Source organism: Typopeltis vanoorti, chromosome 1 (assembly GCF_054136105.1).
Source record: "Typopeltis vanoorti isolate ZY-2024b chromosome 1, IOZ_Tvanoo_1.0, whole genome shotgun sequence".
Classification (NCBI taxonomy): domain Eukaryota; kingdom Metazoa; phylum Arthropoda; class Arachnida; order Uropygi; family Thelyphonidae; genus Typopeltis; species Typopeltis vanoorti.
In genome coordinates, this window is record NC_143549.1 from 79229625 (window position 1) to 79244388 (window position 14764).

The following is a 14764-nucleotide window of genomic DNA, read 5'->3' on the forward strand; positions in this document are numbered from 1 at the left end:
ATCTGTAGTAAAATTGAACTTAAAAAAAATTGTTTCATAAAAAAGTGACACAAAAAATTCATAATTTTTTAATACAAATTTATTTTTTAAAAATTAATGTTAATTTTTTAAACATTTTTTCCAAGAAGGTTATTACTGACATTGCTCCCTAACAAAAACAATAAATAATATGACTGTTATTTGATTAATAATTTTTTCCCAGTTCCATGGTAGACTCTATCCTTAAGCACTTCAAGTTTTCCAGCAAATCTTACTTTAAGACTCTAAAGCAATAATTTCAGCTCTTATTGGCCACCATCCATACTGTTTTGTTCTAATTTATATGTGTACTTATGAGTAATATGTGAGAGCATGTTGCTCTCTACCTTCATCTATCTCTTAATGATTTGTAATCAAATAGATAATAATAACAACAACAGGACTCTAGCTTTGATGTAATTTTTTTTTTTCACCAGAGGTCAGGCCAATAGTTTTAACATTGATCAAATTAACGTAACTTTAGCATACTATGTAGATTGTAATGTAACTTGTTTCTTTGTATATAAATATATACTCAAGATGATGGCCTTAATGTGAAGGTCAAAACACTCAGTTGATTATTTTGGTTTATATTAAACTGAAGTTTTACTATAACAAGGTAGTTGTTCCATAATTTTTAATAATGAGAGCTTATATCTGCAAGTTCAAAGAGGCATCAAAGATGGTATGACATCCAACTAGTTGAAAAATAGACTGATCTTCGATCAGGTTTGGTTTGCTTTTATAAAAAAGTCCAGAACTAGGTCATGATGGATATTATGAAGTCAAGATTAACAGTAAAGAATGCCTATGATATCAACAATCATTTTTAAGTTTTTTTTAATTTATTGATGTTGACTAATGTTTCAAGATTTATTCAGCTTTTATATACATTCAATTTGTTAATCTTCATATTCCTGAAGCAGTATGCCACAGCATGTGGCAAACTATAGAAGAATAAACATTATATGGTCATACGTGATTGTTTTAATAGCCCTTTATAAAGATCCTTTGAATCTTAGACAGAATTCAAACTCAAGTCTTTCTAACCAAAGAGTATCACCGATTGCCATCTGAGTTATTGAGGCTCTCAGTATGGTAAGTGAAAAAAAAAAACAGATTTAGGAGGCTAATGTACTTAACAAAAAGCAGAATGTGAAATATGACAAATAACATTAATTTGAAAATTACTGAGAAACAAATAGAGGATACAATATCAGAAAATGAGGAGATCGAGTGAAGATATTCTGAATCCCCCCCGAACTTTATTTATGTGAAAAAATAAAACTTCACTGCAATGTAAAAGTGAAAACAAAACAATTCATTTTATGGGCTTACCTGCATACTTTGAGTATGCTGTGCATTCATTAGATGGGGAGATACAGCCTGGGCAAGAAAGGCATCAAGCTCTTGTTTACGAAGAATTGGTCTAGTAGGATCTGACATTACATACCTATACATAAAATTCATTAAGGCAAATCTTTTATAGTTTGTAAATTAAAAGACATATATATGATTCTTTGACATTTCAATGTTTCAATGTTTAAATAAGATTTTTATAAGTTTAACATTCAAAGGAATTTACAGTTTGAAGTTTTGACTGATAGAGATTAATTTGGAGGAAAATTATTGATTGGAAGTTAGCAAGGATGCAACTTTTTTCATGTAGTACTATCATAATATCCTGTACACTCCTTGAGAGTACATATCAGGAATTTGATGATGAGGAGGGGGAGAAATTTACAGTGGAAAAATTTCCATTTACTGATGTTATTTACACTCAGTTTATGAATTACCAGCTTCATAAGCTGGTAATTAGCGCCTCTGCAGCACAATTGGAAGAATGACAATACATTGCGCTCTTCAATTGGAAAAGGTCGAAGTTTGATTCTCGCCGTGATGGGAGGAATCTTCATATGGAATTTTTCATTTGAAGGTGAGTTAGCCGATCTCATACAGAGGTAGCAGGGTTTTTTCCTCCTGGAAATTTGGATTTGTCTGTATGCAGGAATGAAAAATCCTACATACAGACAAATCAGCCTTTAGGACACATGCAATTTACAGACAAAAAAATACCAGTGGTGGTAGTGAGCAGTAGATGGCATTGGTGTAGATGATGGAGATGGCGAGTTGTACAGTGGGTGCCCTCCCTCATGAGTCTTTGGACTCCTTGGAGGTGTCACGAAATAATAATAAATAGCTTATCTTTTATACAATGAGTGTGAAATTGAGTAGCCATGAAGTCATGTTGCAGAGCATTTATTATCCTGGTTGGATAAGTGGACAGTGTATTCACCCTCCAACCAACAAGCTGTGAGTTTCAATCCAGCCTTATGTATCTTGGCTGGAATAGAATCTGTAATTGCTTTTGGTCAGCAATCTTGTATCCACTGTGCTCAATTTATTTTCATACTTCAATTTAGCTTTACATACAATATTCTAACTTTTCTGACCTCCACTTTATACATTTCATAACCACTCTCACCCTTACTCTCAGGATATTCCTTCCACATCTTCATATGGATCACCTACTCAATAAGGTTGCATATCCATTTCACTTTATACATTTCATAACCACTCTCACCCTTACTCTCAGGATATTCCTTCCACATCTTCATATGGATCACCTACTCAATAAGGTTGCATATCCATTTCACTCCCATCCATATTGCTCTTTAAACTCTAGGGACATGTTCAGATATTACATCATTTAAGCATCTTTTCAAAGCTTTCTATGCAATATTGATATACTTCTCATTCAGTAAGTGACACCATGGGATAAAGCATAGTATTCTCCTGACTTTTTTTCATTAATTCTAGCTTTGTAGTTCAACATCTAACCTTACCTAACAGGAATACCCATATACACCCAATTCTCCATTTACACGGTAGATTGGTTCCAGAAAAAATCTGTGTGAATGAAAACCGTGTAAAAAAGAATAGGTGCATATGAAAAAATAGAAGAATGGTTCCAGATGTGAAAATCCGATAAGAACAATAAGTTATTTTCAAAGTTTATCCAAAATATATTGGAATGTTCTTCTTATGTAATAAGTTTAGAAGGTAGCGATCACACCCTGGTCTAGTAGTTATATTAAGGATGTTGAATTAGGTGGCAGAAAACAAAATTCCACATTCGGGTGTTCTAAAACAGGATGGACAGGCACATTGTCTATAATCAATAAAACTTTAAAGTCCAGCTAGAACAAAAAAAAAATGATGGAACCATTCATTAAAAATTTATTTTGTACCCCTTTTTTATTTGTCTTCCAGTGTGTTAAAATCCACACCTTTCATTGCCTGCAGTCTTAGGGATGGATTAATGAGTAATGGTTTTAATATATGATCTCCTGAAGCATTGCTGCAAAATAGTCACATGATCTTTAACTGCTTTAAAGCCACCAACACTTTTTTGTGATATCACTATATAAGTTCTTAGCATTTATCTACATTCTGTAGCACAAAGTAATCCTTGATATTTAAAACGGCGAGGGGGGGGGGGGCTCCCCAAAATTCAAGTTTACAGTACATATGTACCATACTAGGAAATGATAATTATAATCAAACTACCCTTTTTAATAGAACTGAGTTCAAACAGAAATCTTAAAATTAAGTGCCATTTGAACACACAGTGTAAAAAGAGAATTAGCTGTATGAAAATTTATTTTTCACTTGGTTAGACTATAATAAATTTAGTTTAATCCTTTATCCAAGTGTGAGCAAACAAAGCTTGCGCCTGAAAATATCTTCAGGACTAAGGTAAGGTAGTACAACACCGGGCAACTCGTCCGGTGTTGTACTACCTTACCTCAGTCCTGAAGCAAACAAAGCTTGCGCCTGAAGATATTTTCAGGCGCAAGCTTTGTTTGCTCACACTTGGATAAAGGATTAAACTAAACTTATTATAGAATTAGCTGTACTTTGTTTTTTTTTTTCAGTACAGCATGATCTCTGTCACCAACTCACATCCTTAACTGAGTCTCCTTCTAAGGCTATGATGAAATCTAACACTCTTTGACCTTCAGCTTATTCTTTCACATGCTGTTTAAGAAAGTTGCCTCACAGCAGCTCAAATTCTCTTTCATTCTTATAAGTTTTCTTTGCTATTGATCAATTTTTGAATAATTTTGCAATGCATTTCATCGTCCTCAGCAACTGAACTGCCAGGTTTGTAGCAACATCCAGCACATATTTCATCCTCCATTTCACACTAGATAGCCTCAAACTCACTGCTATATGTATTATTACTATTAATGCTTGAATGAGTTTCTATCCTAAATGGATTCAAATCATTGACAAATACTATATCCTTTACACTTGTACTCAGTTATAATATAAAACCTACCTCTCAGTTCAACTATCTGAACCTGAGGGGTAGGTTTTACTAATGCCAATAATCTTAGACCACAACATATTCACCAGGCAAAAAACTCAACCCCCTTTATTTTCAGCAACTGTGTATGACAAAAAAACTTACCTCATTGGTTTGGCAACTTTTGCCTTCCTGCCCCCCCCCCCATTCAAAATGTACAATGGTTATTCCTTCAGATTCAGAACCATGGTCATTGACATTAATATAATCACACTGCATACATTTGCTAAACTTACACGTTCTGTTTTTGTCATGACCTAGTTCCATGACTCTCCAAATCAAGTTTCACCTTAATAAATAATTTCTCCATGCTCCTGATGCCAAATCTACTCAAGTGCAGGCCATCCATATAACACTTTTTTTTTCTGCCAATAAACTCAATCCATACATACTACATAGCCTGTGCATCAAATATTGTTATCATAGTATGATCGTATCATGTGTTATAGAAACCCATATGGAAGTAGTGACTCCAAGTGCAAATTTAATGAGTGAATCACCATACATATTATTTCTACTTTTTTCTTACATTTTTATTGACTTACCTTATTATTATTCATTTAAAACTTCCTCGTTTTGCTGTTTCTTCTTTGCTGGTTATTTTTCTTATCCTCTTTGAGGATAAGAATAATAAGCAGATAACATTAAAGAACTATTTCATCAATGAATCATATATGAAGGAAAGGTATGACATCTGTTACTAATAGGAGTGGGGGGAGGGAGTAAATGAGATGGAGGTGTTAAATTTAAGTGGCTATACCACCTTAGATTAGCTCTGCTGGCATTCTTGAATGCTAATAACGTCAAGTTCCTTTCTAATATCTTAATTTTTAATATGATTCTTCCATTGATGCCATCTGCTCACTCTCTTAATTTTTCTCAACACCCTCATATCTATGGTCTCTAGTCTTGGATCAAGTGCTTTATTTCTAACCCAGTTTTCAGATCCATAACTTAAAACTGGTTTAAACACTGTCTTGTATACTAGTTTGGTGTTATGGCTAATTTCTCTCTTATTCCATATAAATTTATTCAGCTGGCTACCCAACATATCAGATTTGCTTATTCTCTTGTCCATTTCCGATTTAACCTCCTATCTTCACTAAAAACTGTGCCTAAATAGCTGAAATATTTTACTTGTTCTACAGCATCACCAGTGAATCCTGGAGAATTGGCACTAATGTGTTTAGGAGTATGGCATCATCTGCATAAAGCAAAGAGCTATCTGACATCACCATTTCTAATATCAGGCTTGATGCCACTTTCTTTTATAATGTGATCTATATAGATGATGAATAAGAGTGGAGATAATGTGCATCCTTGTCTTACACCTGATTTTACATCAAACCATCTTCCTATATTTCCTTTAATTCTAACTGCTGACTGACAACTTAAATATAGATTATGTATTGCTCTGTATAATGTTGTAGTGTTTGAAAAGCTTTTCTCTGGGCACCTTGTCACATTCCCACAATTTCTCAACTATTTGTCTTAAAGTGAAAATCTGATCTTCACCACCTCTATTTGGCATGAATCCAGCTTGTTCTCCAAGTTTCTCTTCCACAATCATTCTCAACCTCTTTTCAAGTATGCTTGCACAAATCTTATCGTGAATGGTAGAGAAATTCCCCTGTAATTCTCACATTAAGTTTTATTCCCCCTTTTTTTTTTTAACGGGTACTATGAGAGCTCTACTCTAATCATCTGGAATTCAACCTTCTGACCAAACCCTCTGAATTATGCAGTGTAGTCACCGCAAAACTTTTATACCTCCACACTTAAGCTTTTCTGGCCAAATATCACATACTCCAGCTACCATTCCACATATCAAGTTTTTGACAGCTTTTTTATCCGAAGTATTGATTTCTTCGGGTAAAAATTTTCTAGTGTGGTTTTGTCACTGCTTGGTTCGTTTAACAGTCCTTCAAAGTAATTACTCCATAAAAAGAATTAAAGTTGAGTTTTCATGTCACTTTTATCATCTTTGATTCCTATTACAGTAATTCTTTCCTCCATTTCTAAGCTTCTTCAGTAGCCTCCAGAACATTTTGCCATATTTATTTCGTGATATTTATTTTTTATATTCTCACCAAAGTCTTCCCATGATTTTTGTTTAGCTTTTACACAGCTTAGCTCTCTCTTACAAATTTCTCTGTATTCTTTTAGGGCATCTGCCGACTTATTTGCTAGGAACTTTTGGTGTGCTTTCCTCTTTTCCAGGACTGCTTCTTTAACTTCTTGTGTCCAACATGGTGTTCTTATTTTTCTATCATTGCAGCAACTTCACCACATATCTCCTAGCTGAATCATTGTCTTCTTCTTCAGTGTTTGCCACTGAGACTCCAAAGTTTGGTTCTTGTTTTCAAATTGTTTCATTTTTTCTTCAATATGTTTGTATAGTCGAATCTACAATTTATTTGGAAAAGCTGCTCAACTTACCTTTTTTACATACTGTTCTTTACAATGTGATATCCATTTTTATCCTGTTTAGTCCTAAGTAATGGTTACTTCCAATTTCAAATCCTCTGTACACTCTTGTATCCAGAACCAGCATGAAGATATCACTATCAACAATGAGGCTTTCTTATTTCTTGTGTCAACTCGTGCACATCTTTATGTTGAAACATGATGTTAGTAATGACTAATCTGTGTCCTGAGCAGAAGTCCAGTAAATACTTACCATTATTAGCTTTGTCCTTTTCTCCAAATTTTTCAAAAATGTTCCTATATGCCTGGTGGAATTCATTTCCTACTCTGCTGTTCAGATCTCCAACAAGGATTCATTTTTTCCATGACTCGAAAAATTCCCCTACTTCTTCCTTGGAAGAACCTCCTGTTCCTATATGCCTGGTGGGACCATTGGAACGATTCCTTCTTTTTCTACACAGACTAGACTCTCGATGCTTAATTTCAGGCTGATCCACCATATTGGCTTTGACATGTTTGCACATCAATAAATACATGGATGTAAAGTGTCTTCACTGCAAATAAAATATCATCTAGTTACTACTGAAATAACATGGATATAACAGTATAAATTATTTTATATATTTCATCCATGATTGGGTGATTAATGTAATGCAATGTATTTGTCAGCACCTTCCTGCCAGAATGACTGCTACTGATTAACATTGCTCTTATTGTCTGTATAGTAACTGACAAACAGAATGGCCACAAAATACCAGCTGACTGTTGTTGCTGCATCTGCAATCTCATTTCCTCTGATTCCAATGTGGCTAGGAATCTATCACAAGTAAACATAAAATTGAAGGTCTTTATTTGGTGCAATAATTGTAGAAAATAAGCTGGATGTGGACTGTACACAGGAGGGTTGGTCTGTATAAATCATACAGATTTTTTTATGTGTAGAAGAGCAAGATCATGGTGTGCAGCTCAGCAGCATGATTACTGCAGGATATCCAAAAGAGGATCAAATCTCAAACCATCAGCACAGACAGGTAAGAAACTAGAATACTATGCTTTGTTTACCTGCAGCTGTGCAGCAGAAGCATGTGCACAGGCACACACACACACGGATGAAGGGCAATAAGATATGTCATTATGTTAAGTCTTAAGTGCTGGGAGGATATCATGTTGGAGGTTTAATAAAGTATCAACAGCACTAAGAAAAGATTAAAAACTATTTTAATTCTTCCAATATTTCATCTCAGTCACCAAGACATCTTCAGGGAGGTTTAACACTACATTAAACCTCCAACAAAGTCAGATATGTCAAATACTGAACCTTCCAATGAAAGGGGAAAAAATACTAGCTCCCATAAGATGCTCAGGCAAAAAAACTATTTTTAAGGCATTGTTAATTGACAATTGTTTCTCAAAGTAAGAGAGCAAGTTCACTGCTTCAACATAAAAGCTTTCAATAGACAATGTGCAAAATTCACTAGCAGCTATTTGTATATCTTGATGATGGATAGGATCCAATCATCGGATGGTTCTATACTTTTCAGAAACAAACTTGTGACCAATAATCAAGCTTTGAGCAAACAACTGCATAATATATAGACATAATGAAGAATATTGATCAGCGCCTGATTCTGCAGAGGAGTGTGCAAAATATAATCAAAGCTTTCTCACACTTTTACAGTAGAGAACAAATTAATCTGAACAAGCCAAATTTTCGTCAAGTTTTTGGTTTTAGTTCTCCATTTTGGTTGAGTGCTGCATGGTTTAACTGTCTCTATGACATTTATTAATAGTGTTGTGCATTTTTAATAATGTAAAAATGAATAAAACACTGATATTCAGAGTGTTTTATTCGTTTTGTGTAGCTATAAAATGGATAAATTTCCAAGAAAGCATTCAAAAATATGTACTCTTTCTCAGCACACATCCATGACTTAAAGACAAATTGGCAGTGAGCAGGATGTTAGTGTTAATGCGATTTTAAAGAGGTTTAGGGAGACAATACCTTTTCTCCTGACAGAAAAGGAAAATTACACTTACTCAAGTTCATTTACTAGTCAGGGAAAGCAAAATGAATCCAAGATTATCTACTGTTGACTTAAATAGAGACGGCAGCTATTGGGATTAATGTTTCTGACATGACAGTTAATCGAAGATTGTTGGAAGTAGGAAAGAGTGCCCATAGACCAAAAATGAAACAACCGTTGAAGAAGGCTATACAGAAAAAGAGGCTCCAATGGGCAAAAGTGTACAAAGATTGAACTGTTGAGAAGTGGAAGAAGGTCATATTATCAGATGAGAACCATTTCTTTGTCCAAGTTTCATAAATCAGCAGCTGAGAAGACTTCTCCCACCCACCTTTAACAAGCTCATAAACACTCCACTAAAAAGATGCTCTGGGATTGTTTTACACATTACGCTCCAGGATCACTTGTGTCTGTTGATGGTACGATGATAAGTGACTAATACATAAATACAGGATCTTGCTCCATGTGCCACACCAAAAAATGTGAGTGTTTCTCAAAATTCACAACATCCAATTGTTTCAGTACCAGATAACTCTCCTAACATTAACCCATCATGGCCAACAGAAAATTTGTGGGCCATAATGAAAAAGAGACTTGGAAAATTAAATCGTGATACAAAAGATAACTTAATACAATCCATTATAAAAGTATGGTTTCGAGATGCAGAAATAAGAAATATATATTTCTCGTAGACAAGCTTATATGTTGGTTATGCATTATTAAATCACTTAAGGAACTGACAAGCAATGTACATAAGAATATAAATTAAATTACACTCTAATAAATATTTTCGATATTTCGGCAACGACGTTGCCATCTTCAAAAGGAACTTACTCAAGGAAACTTGAGAGCTAATCCAAGCTAAATTTCCTCCCGATATCTCAGCCCTATTTCAGTTCACAATGAACTCAGGCTATTTCATTTGGCAGGGGGAAATTCTACAAACAAATAGAAGGGACAGCCATGGGTTCACCACTCTCCCCACCCTTGGTCAATTCCTTTATGGAGACCTACAAAAACCAATCATATGGCATTGTTACGTTGATGATGTGTTAGCTATTTGGCCACATGGCTCTGATACACTTCTCTCCTTCTTAACACACTTAAACAACCAACACCCCAGAATCAAGTTCACTCTGGAAAAAGAGGAAAACAACAGCCTCCCCTTCCTAGACACACTAGTCACCCACCAGCCTGATGGAACCTTGGTTTTCTCAGTTTATAGAAAACCCACCTATAGAGGCAGGTACATTCACCAACAATTCCCCCCCCCCCCCCCACACACACACAACAATAAGGAGTGGTGAAAACACTATACAACAGGGCTAAACTAATCTGTTCGAACGACAAGGCCCTAAACACTGAACTAAATCACATCCTCAACACTTTCTCAAACAATGGCTACCCCAGCCCCCAAAAATTGAAACCAACAAACCACAACCCCCCCCTTTCATCACCATTCCCTACATCCGAGGCACCTCAGAAAAAATTACTAAAATCTTAAAAAAACATGACGACCTCCTGCTACAGACCATATAGAAAATTGGCATCCCTTATCTGCTCCACTAAAGACTAACCACTTCCCCTAGACCTACCTGGTGTATACCAAGTCCCTTTTCCGGTTTCACAAGTACAGCCACTCGGGTCTTGCAGACCATGCTCTGGATACATGCCACAGAATACGGTGGAAGAAAGCTACAATAATACACCATAGCAAGTTCAAATTCGAAAGACTATTCATGGAATCAGCCTCAGCCCTAAGAAACTCTCCAAACCTCAACAAATTCGGTTGCATGAGACTGCTCCAAATTTGGGAGGCTTACATCAGCAGACCTTCAGCCCAACGGCCAAGAACACCAGCATAGCCTGCTAGGAGGCACCATCAGGACTTTTAGGAGAAGAATAGCTTCCTCACTTCATTCTCAGTTACTGTGTTGTAGTGCTTGCATGCACGTGCCTTTTTTGTAAGTTCCTTCTGAAGATGGCAACATGACGTTGCTGAAATATCGGAACTATTTATTAAAGTGCAATTTAATTTATATTCTTATGTATGTTGCCAATTCCTTAAATAATTTAATAAAGAAATATATATGTTCTACCTTGGTAGATTCCATGCCTAAGCGAATAAATGAACTTATTAAGAGCAGAGGAGCATATATAAATTATTAGGTAAAGTTGGAGTTTAATTTTTGTATTTATTTTCTTGCAAAATTAAAATTTTTCTTTAGAATGTGATTGTTTGGATTAATTTGTTCGCTACTGTATCTTAGCTGATGAATATGTATAAGGAATTAAGCTTTCCATCAAAGATGAGTCCTAAGAACTTGGTCTCTGTTGCTACTGGGATAATAGTAGCATGCACACTTTTTTTCCTCCTGAATCTAATTACCAAAAGCCTATGACACATACAATCATTGCTTGTTGAAATTGCCTTTCATTAACTTGGCAACGACTTGGTAATGACTTGGCAGCGAAGAGTGTTTATATGCAAGACAGAGCCTTGAAGAACACTTCCTTCTCTTCTTGACAGTGTGGCTGGGATAATGTGCTTCCCACTTGGAACATTCAGCTAGAGAGAGAGAAAGGCTAATATATATATATATATATATATATATAAAAATTAACATATCTCTGAGACTTGGACAATATATCCCAATATTGTCATAAGACTTTTTCTATTACAGACAGCCCTCGGTGAATAAAGTACGTAATTACATACCATGTCTGATAAAAGAAGTGCAAAAAAGTTAGCAGAACTTGGTGTTAAAAAGGCGCGGAAATCAATCACACTTGAAAAGAAGATGGAGGTGATTCAAAGACTGGAAGATGGGCAGACGTATTAATGTCTGTAGAGGTATGAACTTACCTCCATCGATTGTTACTACAATTATAAAAATGCAGATAGAATAAAACAGTCTGCACAACAATCTATGGCAGTACTAAATGCAAAACATGTAAGCTATAGCAGGGGTAAACTTCATGAAAAAATGGAAAAATTATTATCATTATGGGTGGATAACTTGAATAAGAAAACATTCCTCTGATGCAGGCTGTTATAACTGAGAAAGCAAAAACAGTTTTTGAAGATCTTAAAAAGACAGATAGAGGCAAAGAAACATTTTTAGGAAGCAAAGGTTGGTTCATGAGATTTAAGTCTTGAAGTAAGTGCCATATGTCAAATTATGTGGTGAGGTGGCAAGTGCAGATGTTGCGGCAGTGGCTGCTTTTCCTAAAGAATTTCAAGACTGTGTAGAACAAGGAAGTTATCCTCCTGATCTCATTTTTAATGTTGATGAGACTCGGCTCTACTGGAAAAACTGCCATCATGTACCTTCATTTCCTGTGAAGAACATTCTGCTCCAGGTTTTTAAAGCTGCAAAAGATAGACTTATTTGGGTGCAAATGTCTCTGGAACTTTGAAGCTTAAACCGATGTTGGTGTACCATTCACAGACACCACGTGCCTTGAAGGGTCTAAAAGCCATGCTGCCAGTCTATTGGAAATGGAACAAGAAAGCTTGGGTTACACAAGACATTTTTATAGATTGGTACACAAATTATTTTTGTCCTACCGTACTTCGCTTCTGTAAAGAAAATGATTTGGCAGCCAAGGCATTGCTTCTCTTGGATAATGCCCCTGGACATCCTCAAAACCTTGCTAAGTAAGAAAACTATTGGATGTCAAGGTTGTCTACATGCCCCCAAACACAACATCGGTTTTGCAACTGATGGATCAGGGGATTATATCAATCTTCAAAGCCTATTACCTCCGTATAACATTTATGGAAATGGTAAGAGTCTTGGACATCTGAGGAAAAACTAAAGACTATTGGCAGTCATTCGATATTTTGAAGGGCATTAACAACATCAAGGCAGCTTGGAACGAAGTGTCAGCAAAGTGTTTAAAAGGAGCATGGCGAAAACTTCTTCCAGCATTTATGCACGACTTCGGGGAATTAGAGCAAGAGGAGAATTTTATTGAAGACATACCAAGCTTGACCGAGAGGTGGGATTGGACAATATTACAGAAGTCTTAGGGAGCCATGATAAACCGCTTTCGAATGAAGACTTAAAAGAATTAGCCAAACAATTAAGTCAAGATCCAAAGGAGGAGAAACAAAACAAAGAAAGTCCTCTGAGAGATATAAATGGCCGATTTACAGTGTATCCTTGCAAGCATAGAGACATTGACTGATGAACTCTGCGAAATGGACCATGATTGGGAATGGAGTGTGAATGTAAAAAGAAGTGTAATTGCATCTATTTGAACCTGAACTTACACTGAACTCCCTAAAGAAAGAAAAAGAAAATCTAGGCAGTTAACACTGGATACTTTTTTTCAAAAAAAGCAGGTGATCTGAAACCAGGAACTACTTCTTCCTTTCCAGGCTTATAGGCCAAGTGGCCTGTTCCAGACTCAATTCCATCTTTTTAAGTGTCTTCCTCTGCATCGAGTACCTTTTGGGTAGTAATTTAGAATTTGTTTAGGTATTCTGATTCTATTCATTCTCAGTATGCGTTCTTTCCATTTTTCTCTATTGCAAATAACTGTTTCATTTAGGGAAGTTGCAATTCCAAGTTTTTTTCTGATTTCACTGTTTTTCATTTTGTCCATTATTGTGACTCCTTCAATTTTGCACAGAAATTTCATTTTGGATGATTCAATTCTTCTTTCATCTGCTTTTTTTATTGTCCATATCTCATTGCCATAAAGTAAGGTGGGTTTAGCTATTGTATTGTAGATTCTTATTCGTGTGTGTTTTCGTACATAATAGAGTTTAAAAATTTTATTTATAATGCCTGTTACTTTTAAAAAGGTTGATATCTTTGGTTCTATATCAGCTTCATTTTCATATGACATTGTGCAACCTAAATATATGTATTTACTTGCTCTATTATTTGCTTCTTATTGGATTAGCACCTTTCAAGGCCATGACTTTTGTTTTGTCTGTGGAGATTTCCATACCGTATGTTTTTATCAGATTATTTAAACTGCATAATGATTTTTGTAGTTCATCTTCATTGTTTCCAAGTATTATTTGGTCATCAGCAAAAAGAAGAGTAGCTAATCTGGTGTTACGGTTTATCTTGAATCCACATTTCATTAGTTATCTTCCATTCTTTCATGATTTTATCTATGTATATATTAAATAAAACCGGTGAGAGAGGGCAAACCCTGACGTACTCCTCTATTTATTGGTTTCCAGCTTGATGTTGAATTATTGTACTTCACATATATTTTATTATCTTGATATATATTATATAAGGCGCTAGAGAGTTGATTTGGTATTTCATATCCTTCTAGGATTTCCTAACCAGGAACTTCAACATAGAAATATGTAATATCTTTTCGAAGTTTCATATTTTTTGTATATAATTTTGTTTTGATTATTAATACTTTTATTTTAACAAATATAAATGTATGTATTATCAAAGCTTTAAATATAAATTATATATTTTTTATATTTATTATTTTTTTATATTATTTAAATATATATACTTCATGTGCATATTTTTTGACTGCGCGGAACATAACTTTGTACCTCCCATTAAAATTGGGTTCGTTTTATGCCCATTTTTCAGGAATGGAAGTGAGGCGTAAACCGAGGGCTGCCTGTATTATTATCATTATAAAGGTTACTCCATAGAGTCAAAAGACTCAATGTGGGAGACTCACCCTACTTATCATCTCTCAAACTCATTCACCGTTGAGGCACCCACGACTACTTCTGGCAATCCATTTCACTCACTCTCCAAGCAAAGAACCTAGTATGCACACCCACTTCTAATATTCTATTGGACAGGCACAAAATTTTTGTGCCTGTCTAATAGACAGGCACAAAATGTTTTTATCATGTTTCTCTTTCTTTGGCCTGTCAGCTAAAATCTGCAACCACACACCTTAATCTATCCTCATAGGGAGC

At 35.2% G+C, this 14764-nt stretch overlaps 1 protein-coding gene across 2 annotated transcripts in view; it reads right to left on the reverse strand.

The window, feature by feature from the left end:
* The window catches only part of LOC150110124 (constitutive coactivator of PPAR-gamma-like protein 1 homolog), a 299942-nt gene that overhangs the window by 111258 nt on the left and 173920 nt on the right, over positions 1–14764 (reverse strand). For both annotated transcript variants that reach the window (XM_090397994.1, XM_090397986.1), the window contains exon 11: positions 1357–1471. In XM_090397994.1, coding sequence (XP_090254120.1) covers positions 1357–1471 — 115 coding nt within the window. The remainder of the gene's footprint in view (positions 1–1356; positions 1472–14764) is intronic.